Here is a 17437-nt window from a genome sequence, read left to right as displayed (position 1 = left end):
AAATACCACACTACTCATTAATTAACCCTTAACCCACTAATTACATATTTCTCTCACTAAACTTAATAATTACTTAATTTTATAAACACAATATATATAATTAAAATTAATAATACTTTATTAAATAATTAAAATTAAAATTAAATATTATATATTAAAATAAAATATATTATATAAATATTAAAATAAAATATATTAAATAAATATTAACATATTTTATCTTTATTTAAATTATAAATATAATATATATAATTAAAATTAAACATATTAAATTAAATAATTCAAATAAATATTATAAATTAAAATAAGATATATTACATAAAAGATAAAATAAAATAAACCTTTATTTTACCTTTATAAATCTTATTTTATTATTACAACTTTATTTTATCTTTAGAAATTTTATATAATATATTTATTTAAATTATTTATTTTTTATCTTTACTTAAGTTTATAAATACATTATATTTAATTTTATTATAAGACATGAATTCTTTTAGGTGGTTACTACATAATTCAATTTTATTATATAATTTATTTATCTTTATATATTTTATTTTAATATTTATATAATATATATTTATTTAAATTATTTAATTTTACAAATAATATATATATATATTATATATATATATATATAATTAAAATTAAACTTATAATGATAGAATTTTGAACTAGTAAATTAAGAATGATAGATGAACTTTAAATTAAATCATTTAAATAAATATTATAAACTAAAATAAAATATACTTTCTATGTAGTTTAATTTTATTTATATAACTTTATTTTAACGTTTATGTAAGTGAATATTTATATAAATTATTTAATTTAATATGTCAGAATTTTAATCATATAAATTATAATTATAAAATTAAGTAAATATAAAATATGTGTGTAATTTAAGTATTTATATAATGTATATTTTATAATATATCATATTTAAATTTATTTTATTTTAATTATTTAGGTATTATTAATTTGATTATATAGATCAAATATATTAATATTTATTTGAGGATTTTTAATTATCAAAAAATATGTAATTAATGAGTTAATTATAGGTTTAGTGGAAGAATATGAGTATTTTGGGATAGAGAATAAAAATGTAGGTATATTAGGGCACTTGTACCCGAAGTGTTAAATTTTATACTTAAAATAATATTAAAAAATACATATATCTATTTTACAATATCTCAATTGAAAATACTCTATAACAACATTTCTATCTATATACCTATAACATTAAAATATTTATTTTTTTCAAAATTAAAAAAAACTTGTAACTACTTTTTAAAATTCAAACGGCTATATTCCAACGCCTATATTTCAAATTCAAATCCAACGCCTATATTTCAATTTCAAATTTCAACGCCTATATTTCATTGGCATGTTCTATAAAAAAAATTGAGATTCAAATTCCAACGGCTATTTTCCAGCGGTCATATTTCGAAATCCAACTATAAATAAACTTTTTGTTCATTCATTCTTCACCACACTTTAAGCTTTATCCTACACAATGAGTGGCAACAATAATTTTTTGAAAGATTATTTGTACGGATGCGATGATGACGATGATATGATTCAAATTCTAGCCTTCAAACGTGAAAGAGAAAAACTCGAGGCACAAGGTGAAAACTCCCGACAATCACGGACATCTATTGATCAAGCCTCTCTTATCGTTATCTCTTTTCATCTCTACGGCGAAAGTTTTAAAGCTTACGTTTGGAGGAGAAAAGAACCTACAGTATTGGAAAGAACCTATGCTTTCTCTGCTATGTGAAAAAAAAAGATGAGAGAGAATAATGTTCCCGCCAGTTTTGAGAAAAAAGATGAGAGAGAATAATGTTGCCGCCAGTTTTGAGTATAGAACATGAAAAGTGATGTTCTATATATAGAACACTACTGTTCATTTGGGCTAAATTTTTTTTAAGTATAGCCCATCTGATGTAGATCAAATTTGTTGTAATTTTTAGTTTTCTATTTCTATTTTAGATATAGAACACCTAATAGAATATCTACTACACGTGCCCTTAGAAAAAGTGAATGAAAGATGGGTAGATAGGAAAATGGTTATCTATTGGTCTAGGTGATGATCCCCTTATGTATTATAATAAGATTGAAATCAATTTGGAGTGCTATATGAGATAAAATGTATTGTAGTTGCATGTATGTAGAAAATTCGAGTTATAAAAAGTAAGCGATCTGGTTACTTTCAAATCACTAAACTTCATACTCAACATAATTGTTTTTTAGAACAATTCAACGAGACCACACAAAACTCAACTCAAAACTGATTGGAATTGTTATAAAGCAACAAGTAAGTAATAATATTTCTAATATTGAATATTGTTGATCTTTTACATATTTTTAAGTTGTTATTTATTATTTTAAATTTACATATTTAGGTAATAGAGGGTCTATACTTGAAAATGAATAACATAAGGAGTCAAATACTAGCCATGTATAAATATCATGTTAGCTACAAAAAAGCTTGGTTGACAAAACAAAATGCAATATCAGAGGTGTATGATAATTGAACGACCTCTTATTTTAAACTTCCTAGATTTTTAAGTGCTTTGATGCATTTTAATCCAGGCACGAGTGCTTCAATTGAAGTTTTGGTTGATGTTACAAAACTCCACACGTCTGTGTTTAATCGTGTATAGTGGATATTCAAACCGATAGCTGATGGGTGGCAACATGCTTAACCAGTTATCATTTATTGATGGCACATTCTGGAAAGGAAGATATAACGAAAAGTTATTAATTGTAATGGGATCTGATTCTAATACCCACTTGCTTATGCTTTAGTCAATGAAGAAATAACTTCCAACTGGTCCTAGTTTCTACATCGCATATGTCGAAGTAGAATAGAGGTGTGTATAATTTTATACCGTCATGCTGGAATCATTGAAGCAATGAAGAAAGAACAAAATGGATTTACTAGAGACATGTGTATACATCGTTTTTTCTCTACCATGTCCGTAGTAATTTTAGTTTGACTTATCATGGATCACATTTGAAGATGTTAGGTTGGGTGGCTAGAAATAATAGTCAAATGAGAAAATTTGAAGATGCGATAAGACAAATCAAAGAGCTTAATCTCGATGCTAAGAATTAGTTACGAAATATATTACATTAAAGATGTGGACTATTTCTCACGATGGAGGATATCATTATGGTCAAGAGACAACAAATATCAAGAAAATTATTTGAAAATATCGAAAGTAAGGCATCAACACACAATTATTTCATATAATGAGCAAAGTGGAATCTTTAAGATGACTATTGCACGTTACCGAATGAATAATGGTTTTTAGATAGGTGGCAACAAAAATATCGTTGATCAATGTAAAAGTTTTTTTCTTGTGAAAAATTGTGCCGATATCACTCTCCATGTTCACATATAGTTGTTGTCTGTATAATGTGCAATTTCGATTGGGTTCAATACATCGATATGTATCACAATCTAACAACACTTTTTGAGATGTGACAGTATGATTTTTACTCCACACGTAACGAATCAAATTGGACGTTTCCAATAGCACATAATTGAGAGAACTATGGTAATCTTGTTCTCAATAAAAATTTAAGAAATAAAAAAATCAACGAGGTCAAAGCCAACGTATTTGAACTGAAATAGATAACTCACGAAGGACCATCATTTGTGAGATGTGTGGCCAAGAAGGTCATACGAGAAAAATCGTCAATAATTTAGAGGATAATGATTGTATTCGTTTTTGTGAATGATTAATTATTATATTGTTATGGTTAAGATATTTTAAATTTATTTGTATTTATCCATTATTTATGAGAATGCTATATTATATTATATAAATAATAATTAAAATGTAAATATATATATATATATCTTAAAATATAAATAATAAAATTTATAAAAATAATAATTTAAAATATATATCAAAATATAAATTATTAATTTTATAAAAATAATAATTTAAATTATATATCAAAATATAAATAATTTAATTTATACAAATAATAATTTAAATATATCAAATTTATAAAAATAATAATTAATATATATAATAATGAGTTTAAATATAATAAAATATTAAAAAACTGATTTTTAATAATAAATTGAGTTAATTTGTGAATGTATGAACAAATTATGTTAATTTGAAAAGTTAAACGGGAAACAAAAATCTTTACCCTTAGACAAAAATCTTTACACTCGAAATATCTAATATGTTGTGTTAAATAATTATATCTTAATAATATATAATTAAATTATTTTCATTATATTATTTTTCAAAATTAGGAATTAAATTAAATTATAATTCTATAATTTTTTTTTAATAATTAAACGTTACTTTTGATAAAATTTCAATTTCAATTATATTATAATTCGAAAACTTTTGGTTACAAGTTTGGCGTTCCGGAAGGAAATGTTCTTTTTTTTTTTAAAAGTCCTCTAGGGAACATATTCAGTGAGGGCGGGAAGGGACCTGTAGCTTAGAGGATCAGAGCATGTGGCTACAAACCATGGTGTTGGGGTTTGAAGTTTTCCTTGCTTACAACCGGTCGGAAAGACCTTTCCCTCTTAGAGTAGAAAAATCATGATCTAGATAGCGGACCAAAAGTTATGGTGTATGGTATGGATCTTTTGTTGAAATGGAATGACTTTACTTTTTAACTCTAATCATACACAGACTTAAACAAAAACAAATCAAATTTTTTTTTCTCCATTAGTGTCTCTTCCCTCATCTTCACCTTCCCTCCCTAGACTCTAACTCTTCACTAATAATTTGATATCCAATAATATAAAAGTATCATCTTTTTTTTTTTTGGTATAAAGTGAAACAATATTTGAAAATATATCTTCAAATAAAATAAGAAGTCCTTAAAATAAGAGAGAGAATGCAAGCAGACAAGGACAGTTGTGATACATGCACAAAATCAACAAACAATACCGTACTAGGAGGTGGTGTAAATGCTATTTATTGAAAATTTGTACAATCCATGGTTTCGAGATACGATGGTTTACCTCACTTTATAAAAGCTATTTAATGAAAATTTGTAGAGCTAACCATCATATTTGTCTAAACCAAACCACATTTGACATAACATTGAAATATGAGAAACCAAATTACTGTCATTGTAATTTATAAATTGTGTTAATTAATTTTTCATAAAATATTTGTGAGTTAAAATATTTGTTAGTAGCATCATCTAAGTCTAGACAATTTATTTGGTCTATACCTTCTAGATATCTTTAATCAATTTTTTTATTTTAGTTTTTAATTAGTTTAATTATTAAAATATTTTTTATATTTATAATTAAAATAAAATTAGTGTATATAATATTTTAGTTTATTAAATCAGTGATTTGTTAATTAGAATAATACAATTAAAATTGAGATTTTATTTAAAATATTTATAATTTCGAAAATTTATTTTAAAAAATATTAGTTACATATTATTATTATTTTTATATATAATTAAAGATAAAAAAATTTAAAAAATAATACTAGAAAACAATTATAATTATAAAACTAATTACATGAGTTGATTAGTTGTATAAGTTAATTAACATTTTCATTATATTGTTTTGGTTGTCCTTTCATATTTTTTTTTTTGATAAAAATTAATGAGGATTTATGTGATAAGAAAATGACCTAATTTTGAAAATATTAAAAAAAATAAAAATAAATTACATTTCCATTTAACATGAAATTGGTGAGTAAATATTACATTAAAGGCAGAAAAAAAAGTAGTTACATCAGGACCACAGATGTTCATAAAGACAGCTGAAATGTATGACACCCTAAAACAAGACAGATGAAATATTTGAAAAAGTCATCATTACAACGAGTTGGTCAAAAAAATATTAAATAGGGCAGAAGGTTAATCTAACACACAATGACTTGTCACAATAAGGCATATATATATATATATATATATATATATATATATATATATATATATATATATATATATATATATATATATATATATATATAAATAATTTTCAAACTTATAAAGTGCCTATATATATATATATATATTTTATTTTTTTTATATATTATCAAAATTATTCTGAAATATATTATTCACTTATTTAAAAATTAATACAATTACTTAAATATATTTTAATATTTATTTTCAATTATTTAATTCTTTTAAATATACATTAGATAAACATTTTTATTTTATTTATTAAATATTTAATTTAATAATATATATTTTTAAAATTAATATAATGATTATTTTGTTATAAAATAATATAATAAATTAAAATAATAAATATTCATATATATTAAAATATAATACTAAATAAATAAATTGTTTTTATGTTTAAATTAATTATATTTTGACATAATTTAAATAATCCATAAATATTTATAATATTATTGTATAACAACAAAGAGTTTAAATTATTTAAAAAAAATATTAAGAAAAATTAAAATAAAGAGTTTATTTAAAATATATTAAAAAGACTACAAACAAAATATTAAAAAAAAAAGTATTTAGATTACAAATATATATTTAATTATAAATAGGTAAGCAGTTATTTCATACTTGTATATATTCTTTTCTACTCCAACTTCCAACCCCTTAAAGTTAATATATATATATTATTTCTTTCATTAGTTTCCAGCATATAGTTGGGTGAGTTGTTTCTTTCCATTTGCAACATCAATCATATTTTCACTCACTCTCACTCATGGTGTCCGAAGACCTAATATATGGGATGAAACTATCGTCGGTGGGGCCTGGGAGGGTCTCGGGTCAAGACCGAACCCACGAGCCGACCAACATGGACTTAGCCATGAAACTTCACTACTTGAGAGGAGTGTACTACTTCAATGAATCTGCCTTTGAGGGTGTCAAAGTGCAAAACTTGAAGGATCCAATGTTCACATGGTTCAACCATTTCTACACCACCTGCGGCCGGTTCAGGCGGGACGAGTCCACTGGCCGACCCTATATCAAGTGCAACGATTGCGGTGTCCGTTTCATCGAGGCCAAGTGCACCAAAACGCTCGATGAATGGTTCTTGATCAAGAGTAATGATGCTTCCATTGAGAAGCTGCTTGTTTCAAACCAAGTTCTTGGCCCTCAACTCGTTTTCTCTCCACTTATCCTTGTTCAGGTTATCACAATCATCTCTTTACCAAAACTCAATAAATCATGCAAGTTGAAGTTGATCGATCATTAGGGTTCTAATTCTTTTTTCCATGATTGTATTCTCCAGTTCACTTGGTTCAGATGTGGGGGAGTCTCACTGGGCCTAAGCTGGGCCCATGTTATTGGGGACGCATTTGCAGCCATTGATTGCATGAACGCATGGGGACGAGTTACCATGTCCATTCCGCTGACCACCCTCAACGAACCACAAAACCACATCAGGTCCAACCCTTCTAAAAGCCCACTAGAACAGCCCGTAGAGCCATTATCGGCCAGGAGGGTAGTAAGCCCAGTTGGAGACCATTGGATTATCGCCAACAAAGGCGAGATGAAAATGTTCTCCCTGCGTATCACATCCCAACAGTTGAGTGACTTAAAATCAAGGGTAAGTGACCTTAAAGGCAATAATCCACTTCCACCATTTGAGTCCCTATGTGCCATCATATGGAAATGTGTGGGCCAAGTTAGAAATGGGCCTGGGCCCAATTTGGTGACTATTTGTAGAAACGACCCATCGAAAAGAAAAACCGGTATTTTGAGCAACGGACAATCTATCAGGATTGTGAAGGCCCATTACGATATATCAGAAGCCCATCCCGGAGAACTCGCACTACTGTTACTAAATCAATCCAATGATGAACGATACCTTATTGAAGAATCGATGGAGAGAGGCAAAGGCACGACTGACTTTATTGTGTACGGAGCAAACCTAACCTTTGTGGACTTGGTAGATGCTGATCTATATGGGCTGGAAACAAGAGGTCACAGGCCCATTAGTGCGAATTATTTTATCGATGGTGTTGGAGATGATGGGTCGGTTTTAGTACTTCCTGGGCCTAGAGATGGTGAGGGTGGAGTAGTAGTGAATGCTGTCTTCCCAGAAGCTTATATTTGGGAACTGAGATCTGAGCTAAAGAAAGAGTGGTCCATATGCTAAATCACATCACTTGGTTAATCCCTCATAGCTTCGAGGAATGAATTTGTGGTGTCGTTATCAAAAATAAAAAATTAATGTTGTCTTGTGATATGTTGGATGGATTGAATTATTTGATGAAATGAGTATCCCTTTTATTTATCTTTAATCATTAGTTAAAGAATAATGAATGGCCTCTATCCCAAAATGAGGTTAACACAACAACCTTCAAGACCTAATCGTGTTTTCGATGAGAATAGAAACCAAAACCCTTGAAACAAGATATATGCAACATCAATCAATGATCAATATCGGACCTTCAATTCTCTTGCAACTTAATGTGTTAACATAGTTCATCTAAATCAACTTCTAAACTGAAACACTAGTAGTAGCTTCAAAAGCATTGATTTAATACTAAATAGAAACATAAATTAACATTAGCTTTATAACAACTAATGGTTTCTACAGATGAACTAATGATAAAAAAAATGTGAAAAATTGGCAGCAAAAACTTCATTGCTAAAAAGATGTCTCTAATAAAAGATTTCAACAAAATGACACCTGCACAAATCCAAAATATTGTAGAAGAAACCAAATAAGTGAAAGGGTGACCCAATTTAAACCAGAAAATTAACATAAGACAGGAAACTTTAGCAAGTACATGACATAACTATGGTAAGTGGTAACAAGACAAACAAACTACAAGCAGTAGCTTCAAAGCCAAATTGAGCAACACAAATTGGAAATAAACTCTTCTTTATGACATTCAGACAAGTTTCCTCGTTGGCACATGCTTTAGTCTACAGCTAAGAAGATGACAATCATTCTAAGCACTCAATGAAATCAAATAAAAATTAACCTCAATCAATATCAGATCATGTGAATGAATGAACCTACACCATCAGAAGATGAAAAGGTGAAGCAAAAAAGAACTGGAAAATAGAAGAACAGTGAGGAAATATTATCTAATAAAAATTAGCCCATCAAGCATATATCTTGAAAAGATTAGGGTCATTTGCTAGTTCTTTAAACTTCAGTTTTCTCTCCTAATATATTTCTCTCTCTTTTCTTTTAAGTGACAATAACTTGCTACATGGGTTTCAAATCAAATTACACACAAGGAAAGATGTCGAGTAGTACCACTGAGATTATTTTGTTATCATATACATGCATGCTAAAAATGACAAGGAATGCAAGACAAACATTCAAAAGTACCTAGTAGTTATCATTGAAAGTACCCAAACATGTCTAACACAATTCCTAATCTAGCAATTTCAACAGAAAGAATTACCTGTTTCAACTGCACCACTGGTTATTTAACAGTTTCCGTTTTGCAATCTTCTGAGACTTAACCCCTTGAAATATAAGCACACCTGGTTGTAGCCAACCTTGGAAGTAGCTTACTAAACCAGACATTCTGGCAGGAGAAAAAAACAAAGAAAAAAACGGAGAAAGGAAAGAGGAAAGAAGAAAGAAGAAAGAAAAAAGAAGAAAAACAGACAGAAAAGATCAATCAAGGGGAGAGAAAACGGAATGATGGAAAGAAGATGTACAACCAAGAAAATATCAGCAGCTAAATCGCAATATTTTATAGCACAACTATATAAACTTTTAAGCAATTAGAGAAGAGAACCTCATTGACAAAACCCTTCCAAATATTATAAAATCTTCCAACTGCACACCTTGATAGCACAATCATAGTGACCTTTTAATAATTGATAAGACAATGCGCCCAAACAACCAGTGCGAGTACCTGCAGTTATTGGAATTAGGCAGGCCAATGACACTGATAAGGTATCAGAGTGAAGCCTATGCCAAATATTCCAAGAAAAAAGAAAAAAAAAAAGAAAAGAAAGAGAAACATCCTTGGATGAATAAATATTCTTACAAATTAAATAGAAAAGAGAATCACAGGATGCATACAAGACAACCTAGTTTCTTTTAATAATAGACAACACTTTCCAGTGTTTGCAAAGGATTGCAAGACAGCAAATTGATATCTTAGCACTGTTTCTAAAGGATATCCCTATCTATAATAAAGTGCCTCTAGAAATCACAATATCATCTGACCATTTAAGAAATGACATAACAACAGAGGTTTTAGTTCAACATACATCCATTAGCCTAAGAAGTTGGATTAAAAAAATTCTGCAGCTGATCCAGGCTAGAACTGCAGGATACTTGAAATCCTTAACCATCAGAAGATTCTCTCGTCCTAACCAATCTATTCTCAATAAACCTGCAAAAAGAAGGGGGGAGGGTGGGAAGAGAGAAAAAAGGATTATTCAAAGATGTCCAGAAAACATAAGCAAATTCCATGTGCCAAAAGAAAATCCATATGATCCTCGATAGTGCTGGTTTCCATTCTGGATTCTGCACTTCTCCATCAACCATAAGGAAAAATTCTGGCAGCAACTACATAACCATCTTGATCAACACCATTTTATAAATAAGGGATTAGTTTTCAACTCTTCAATGTCTCTGTTTGCACTTTCGTGACTCCCTTCACTTTAGCACTCCATGTCTTCATCTATAATGGAGGTTTTTTTGTCCATTTCTGGAGAAGTGTCTAATGCTGCACTCTTCTCGGAATAAACCACGCCGTTTACATAATCATCAGACTTGACAGGGTTTTTTTTATCATCGTTTTTCACCTCTTTATCAGCTTCATTTGTTGGATCGTTGTCAATACGAATTGCCTGTTCTGTCGATTTTGACCTTGAACGCCTTCTATGCTTTGATTTAAGCTCATTTGAATGCCCAGGAGACTTTCTACTTCTTTTTTTATGCTTATTATCTGAAGATCTTGATCTGTACTTTTTTCTTTCAGGATCCTTTGATTTCTCATCTCTGCTTCGCTCCTTATCTCTATTTTGACGTTTGCCTTCTGGAGATTTTGACCTAGAACACTTTCTGTGCTTTGATTTACTTCCATCTGAACCAACTGGGGACAGCCTACTTCCCCCATGGTGCTTACGGTCTACTGAAGCTGATCTGGACCGCCTTCTGTCACGATACTTTGACTTTTCTTCTCCGTTTACATCAATTTTATCACCAGATTGACGCCTACCATCTGAGGATTTTGATCTGGAGCGTCTTCTTCCTTTGGATCTTTCATCAGTTTTAGGAGATAACCTCCTGCTCCTGTGATGCCCAGGTGATCTTGAACGGGAAGGCTTCCTTGATTTGTTTCTTGAATTTTCTCTATGATGTTTTGGGGAGTCAAAATCATCTCTATATGATTTTCTTCGTTGAGGGCTCACGCTACGACTCCTATTTCTCTTTGAAACAGAAGAATTATCATCATATGATCTCCCTAAATCTCTCCTCCTTCGAAAAGTGTCATCTTTGCTGCCCCTATAGGATCTTCGTTCGTAGTCATAGCTAGAGTAGTTACGGGATCTTATTGGAGACCTTGATCTATTGTCTCTGAAATGACGGGGGCGAGGTGAAAACGAGCGAGACTTCCGCCTGCCTCTATAAGTGACAGGAGACCTGGACATGGATCTTGATCTGGACCTTGACTTTGAAGGAGTGGCTGAACGAGATCTGCTAATATTAAACAAGAACTCATTAAAGTAATATATTAAGATATCCACAGATGGGGAAATAATATGTTAAGAAAGCTGTAATTTTTCTTGTTCACATGGCTTCTGCACGTGAACAGTAAAATCAATTGCAGAGAGAACTCCTAAATCATCAAAAGAAAGGAACAAGATTTTAGGGCGAGCATTGATAATCCAACTTAAGTAGTTTACAGTATCAGAAATTGTCAACTGATTTTGAAGTTATACTAACATTTTTTAAGGGTTCAACATTAATTTAGACTATCCTCTCATTTTGACAAGGCAGACCAGACCCCTTAAAATAGAGGTCACAGATTCCATTCCTAGAATATAATAGCAGCAATTTCACTTTCCTTACGAAAATTAAGAAATATTTATTGAGCTTTTCACATTAAGAGAAATGTGTATCTCATGTTTCAGAGGATATGCAGTGTGACAAATCCACCACAAACACATAATAAATATATAACCATGACTCATTTCTTTGTTCTATTCCTATTTAAGACAACCAACTGTAGTCATAGCTCTTAACAAAAACATAAATAAATAATTAGTGGTATAGCACGAGGATATGCAATACTTCACACTTAGTGTTTCAAGAATATGCAGATAGCTCAAGACAAACCAAAAAGTATTGTAACCAACATCACATAACTTTAAAGTCTCTTGTCAACATCGAGAGTCAAGACACTCATATGGAAATGAGATCTTCAATAGTATGGCTATTAACATTTTAAAAATAAGTCAAAGCGAAAATAAATATAATAGCACATGCTGCAACCTTAATACTGCAAGGTTAATTTATTATCAATAAAATATGATCCTAACTTGAGCAGAATAGTAAATTCCAGAATCTGAAGGAATTAAGCAATATCTGAGTCTTGCATCATAATAAGAAATGTCAAATAATCCCCTTCATGCCAAGACTGAGCAAATGATATGAAATTAGCAAATGAGACCACCATACCTAGCATTCTTTTGTGTTTCAGTATCTTCAATAACAAGTCCATCCGCCTTTAACTTCATACTAACTTCAGCAGCTCTAGCTGCAGCCAGCTCTGTCGCATTCTTCATGGTTGCAGCTCGATTTGCTGCTTGCTGTGCAGTCAGTGTCTGTTGCATTAATAGTGCCTGTTGGAATTGCATTTGTTGCATGGCAACTGCTTGCTGCATCATCAACGAAGATGAAGCAAATTGTGAATTCAATACAGCTGGCTTTTGTGGGAGTGTTTTCGCCATTTCAATATTTAAAGGCCGACCTCCAACTTCAAAGTTATTTAAAGTCAATGCTGCTGTCGTTTCTTCAGTTTTTGAGTATTCTATGTATGCGAAATGCTTTGAATCAGTGATGCAACAATCAACAATAGTGCCAAATACACCAAAAATCTGTTTCAACTGATCCACAGTAAGTAGGGGACTGAGATTGCTAATTTGTAGAGTTTTCTTTAGAGCTTCTGCCCTCCCCTCTTTTTCAATTAGTCCTATTAAAGAACAGCCATTGTTAGACAAATGTCCAATTAATCTTTCCAAAGGGTATGTCAAATAAAACAATACATGTTAGGGAGATAATGAAACATCTGAACATGGAGTGGCCAAAAGGCTAACAGGAAAAAGGCACTATTTATACCAAAGAAAATGGAAAAGGATATTACTAAGATGAAACACAATACACTGTACTCAAATCAATGAAATATAACAAGGCTTGTAGAATTTAGAAAATATTAAATATATATGTTATATATGGAGAATTGATAAACAGTACCGGATTGAACTTGTGCCTGAGCAGCATGTGCTTGAAGGGCTTGAGCAGCTACAATTGCCTGTGCAGCAGCCATTGCAGCTGCAGAAGGTGCCATGGGCACTTGACTTAGATTGTTCATTGATGTAGTGGCAGCTATTGCTGTCATCAGCAAGTTGTGGGGTGGATGATTGAACTTGCAATCAGTTTTTGCACAGCGTCCATTAAGATATTCCCTACAAATTTCACCAAGAGAAGCACCCATTCCAGGTAAAACCACCCCACCTGAAGCACCAGCAACCAATCCTGGGATCATTCCAATAAGTCCAGGAAATGCTCCAGAAACAGACCCAGAATAGTTTGGCATATTAGGCATGGTCTGATTAACTAAATTTGGAAAGTTCGCTGCTGGAACAGTACCCAGCAAACTTCCTGCGGTGCTACCTGCAATGCAAGACCAAATGATATTCAGCGCCAAATGATACATAATCAGCAACAGGGCACACTGAAATTGAAGTAACTGAAAATGTTTCTCTTATGAGACAGCTAATTATGCTAAAGAATTTTATTACTTGTACCTGCACTGAAGAAGACGGGAAAAGGACTACCCATAATGTACTTCCCATTACATTCCACATTCACCATATAATTACCCCTCTTTGGCACCACATATGTAACTGTATAAGTTCCATCTCCCATATCCTTCACAATCCCATCCTGGTCAGATCCTCCAACACCTGGTCCTGGCGAGACTTTTACCTTGATCAGCGCTCCACCATTGGGGACTTTCCTTCCATTAGCATCATTTGTCACTACCATGAATGATGAATGAGAGCATGCAGTCCCACCGGCTATACCTGCCCCAGCAGCCGTACACTTGGCAGGATCCACCGGCCCTATGGGTTTGTTGGCTAAGTCTTCCCATTCATCCTCACCTTCACTGTCAGAAGACAATTCCGTCCTTTTGGTTTTCTCCACATCTTTAAAAGTAGCCTCGAATGCCGCTTTGGCGGCTGCATCTTTCTCAGCATCGCTCTTTAGTTTTGCCTCCTCGGCTTGCTTCATCCATATGGGTTTCGCTCCAACTGAATTACCAGCCATAGAAACCCCGAAAGTTGAAAGAGACTACAAAAATCCTAGGAACTTATTGAGCCCCCAAATCTGGCAAAATTTTACAAAAGGTTCAATCTTTCCCGAACTTGGTCTTTCGAATTCGTGTAAATATTAGTGTGTAATCTGAGTTTTATGTGAACATTCTTGCATATAGAGAGAGATGGACGACTAATTGAAATAAACGAAAAGGGGGTGAGCAAGAAAATTGAACCCTAGGTTTACCAAATTAAAACGAGAGAGAGAGAGAGAGGAGAGAGAAAGTTAATACCTTTCTTGTTCGAAGGCAAAGATAGAGCGCGTAATGACTGCAAAATGTTACGTTCTGTTTAAACGTTTATTTAATATGGGCCTGGCCCATTTCATTTCTTTAACGATCAATTGGGCCTAATGAAATGTTATGAATTGTCGTGAGAGTCAGAATTATTTTTGAAAATTGTTAATGTCAACAAAATATTTGTGTTTAAAAGAGATGATTTTTTTTTTTTTTTGTAAGAGAATTGAATAAAAAAATATGAAGTGTATAAAAATAGTGACGGGTAAAGAATTTTATCATTTTTAGATTTGTATAATTTTTTTTTATTTATTTATTTTTTTGTCATATATATATATATATAATGATTTTTAATTTTAAAGTATTCGGATTGTCGGGTCGAGAGCGGTGATTAATTTGGATATAGATGTGAGAATAAATAAATATTTGAGTCAAATCGTGGGTTGACCCGTCATAAACTTAAAACGGTTAAAAATAAAATTAATATGTTACGGGTATATTTCGAACTTGCAACATAATAAAAAAAAAGTACAACTCTTTAATTAACTAGGCTAATAAAATTTTATATTTTAAATTCAACACTAAATTTGATAAACTTGAGACATTTTAATAATATAAGTTTAATTTTTAAGTAATTAATATATATATATATATATATATATATATATATATATAATGATGCTTAATTTTAAAATGTCTAAATTACCGAGTTGAGAGTTGTGGTTAATTTGGATATATATGTGAGAATAATTGAATATTTGGGTCGGATTGTGGGTTGACCCGTCATAAATTTAAAACGGTTAAAATAAAAGTAAATATGTTATATGTATGTTTTGAACTTGCAACACAACAAAAACAAGTACAATTTTTTTTTTAATTAACTAGGCTAATAAGACTTTATATTTTAAATTTAACACTAAATTTGATGAACGCGTGACATTTTAACGATATAAATTCAATTTTTTAACTAACTAATATATATATAATGATGTTTAATTTCAAAGTGTCTGGATTGTCGGTTTAAAAGTTGTGATTAATTTGAATATATATGTGAGAGTAAATGAATATATGGGAAATTCGAATAAAAGAGTTTCACGAGAATTATCTTAATCGTCGAATATCATTGATAAATATGAATTAATTCTTGATTAATAATAAAAAATGATAGAGTCATCAAACCGGCCCAACCATCAACTATAGTGTTTTTTTTTATCTATTTGAAACCAGTGAAACTCTTTTTTCAAAATACGCTTCTTTAATACTTTTTTCAACACTTGAGCTACTATTCACAATTATTAAAAACATATAGATAAGCTTAACACAAAAGTGGAAAAATAAATATGTCATTTTTATCTTATTTTTGTAATGAACTGCTTAGAGTTTAAAAAATAAGTCAACCCGTAAACCAATAATTCGGGCTCATGTATATAATAGTTGGTGTTGTAGTATAAGAACCCAATAATTTTTTAACCAATCTTGTGAGGGCTCAATTAAAATAAGTTAAATTACTTCCTACAGTTAATTTCATTTTTTTCAGTTAAATTTTATTTTTAATAATTAATTTTAACATCTGAATGTTTTTTTAAAATATTATGGGTGTGACCCATCCCAATATAGCTCAATATTTAATTAACCAACATAAAAATATAATTAATTTTTTTTTTGTTTGTATGTCTTCACTTTTAACCAACTTACAAATATTAATTAATTTTTTTATATATATAAAATAAAAAATTTATATAGCGTATGCACCAAAAATCGATTGACCAACTCGATCTGAAGAGAACTCGATTTGAGGAGTCGACCCGACCGAAAATATCGAGTACGAGACCACCAAGATAATTAGATCGTGGTCCGACTATCGAACTGATCTTTATTTGCCACCCAATTTATTTTTAAAATTAGAAAAATACGTATTTATTGAAATACTTATTTATAAATTATGTTCGGTTTGATATTTGGTTACACATCAGAAAAAAAGTTCGACGCTATGTCTTATGTGTTCGCCGGTCTAGTTTGTACTTAAAACCACTAGTCATAAATAAGTGTTTTTTTTATTTAATTTAAATCCTAAGCATATGTCTACAAGTTTATCCACTTAAACATGCTTCTATAAGGATTTTTTATTTTAAAAAAAAATCTAATCATGTACATAAGTGTCCAAAATGTAGGAAATAAATGAACAAAATATTTAAAATAGCTATAACAACTGAAATCTGAAAATAATACCTTGAAAAGGCACAAAATCAAGTTAGAAAATAAACTTGACCTAATAAAAATAGTTTTTGGTATTTCTATTGGAAATAAATTTGTAAGGAACAACCAATAAATGAATTTCTACCAAAAAGGCAAAAATCAAACTAAGGCCCCAGGCCTTATGGTGGTAGTGAGTACTTCCGCCTAATGGGAAACCGGGACGCGTGGTTCACTAGTGTGAGTAGGGTTAGGTGGACCGGGCATAAGAGGAGAACCAGAGTGATCTGGACGTCACGAGGGGGCACGTTCCAAAGGATGCCGCTAGGAAGAAATAAAAAGGGCCGGAATAAAATGCAAATGCTAGGATTTGATCCCTGGCTGACTATCTGGACTCACGCACATCTTCATCACATCACAGACGCGGTCGGCCTTTCTTAACTAACCCATTTTCGGCTAAGGGCTCCTATCCTATCAATAGTCAAGACCTC

The 17437-nt window shown here is 30.8% G+C and overlaps 2 protein-coding genes across 5 annotated transcripts; one reads left to right on the top strand and one right to left on the bottom strand.

Annotated features, from left to right (window-relative positions):
- Positions 1 to 6643: 6643 nt before the first annotated feature.
- Positions 6644 to 8296, top strand: LOC124920854 (protein ECERIFERUM 26-like). The gene is made up of 2 exons (XM_047461422.1): positions 6644 to 7117; positions 7220 to 8296. Exons 1-2 carry the CDS (start codon positions 6689 to 6691, stop codon positions 8087 to 8089), a joined length of 1299 nt encoding a protein of 432 aa, XP_047317378.1. The 5' UTR covers positions 6644 to 6688; the 3' UTR covers positions 8090 to 8296.
- A 158-nt stretch (positions 8297 to 8454) lies between these two features.
- LOC124920853 lies at positions 8455 to 14709 on the bottom strand. Of its 4 annotated transcripts, none has more exons than XR_007097645.1 (7): positions 13948 to 14709; positions 13394 to 13813; positions 12599 to 13112; positions 10180 to 11614; positions 9748 to 9874; positions 9357 to 9482; positions 8455 to 8626 (listed from the first exon to the last, which is right to left on the bottom strand). XR_007097645.1 is itself a non-coding variant. In XM_047461421.1 (4 exons), the coding sequence occupies exons 1-4, from the start codon at positions 14468 to 14470 to the stop codon at positions 10576 to 10578; spliced, it is 2496 nt and encodes an 831-aa protein (XP_047317377.1). In that variant the 5' UTR covers positions 14471 to 14709; the 3' UTR covers positions 9912 to 10575. The 4 variants fall into 4 exon arrangements, 1 of the variants encoding a protein (XP_047317377.1); XR_007097647.1 differs by having other exon boundaries at positions 9819 to 9874; XR_007097646.1 differs by having other exon boundaries at positions 9748 to 9818.
- Positions 14710 to 17437: the final 2728 nt, after the last annotated feature.

Source organism: Impatiens glandulifera, chromosome 1, assembly GCF_907164915.1.
Source record: "Impatiens glandulifera chromosome 1, dImpGla2.1, whole genome shotgun sequence".
In the NCBI taxonomy this organism is placed as follows: Eukaryota; Viridiplantae; Streptophyta; class Magnoliopsida; order Ericales; family Balsaminaceae; genus Impatiens; species Impatiens glandulifera.
The sequence above is the reverse complement of the archived record's forward strand: the minus strand, read 5'-3'. Positions and strand labels throughout refer to the sequence as shown.

Excerpts from the sequence above, each read along its gene's own strand:
- LOC124920854 (XM_047461422.1), top strand. The coding sequence starts at position 6,689 with ATGGTGTCCGAAGACCTAATATATGGGATGAAACTATCGTCGGTGGGG. Across the intron at positions 7,118-7,219 it reads CTCCACTTATCCTTGTTCAG|TTCACTTGGTTCAGATGTGG; the intron begins GTTATCACAATC and ends TGTATTCTCCAG.
- LOC124920853 (XM_047461421.1), bottom strand. The coding sequence starts at position 14,470 with ATGGCTGGTAATTCAGTTGGAGCGAAACCCATATGGATGAAGCAAGCC. Across the intron at positions 13,814-13,947 it reads TCCCGTCTTCTTCAGTGCAG|GTAGCACCGCAGGAAGTTTG; the intron begins GTACAAGTAATA and ends CTTGCATTGCAG. Across the intron at positions 11,615-12,598 it reads GAAACACAAAAGAATGCTAG|ATCTCGTTCAGCCACTCCTT; the intron begins GTATGGTGGTCT and ends TAATATTAGCAG.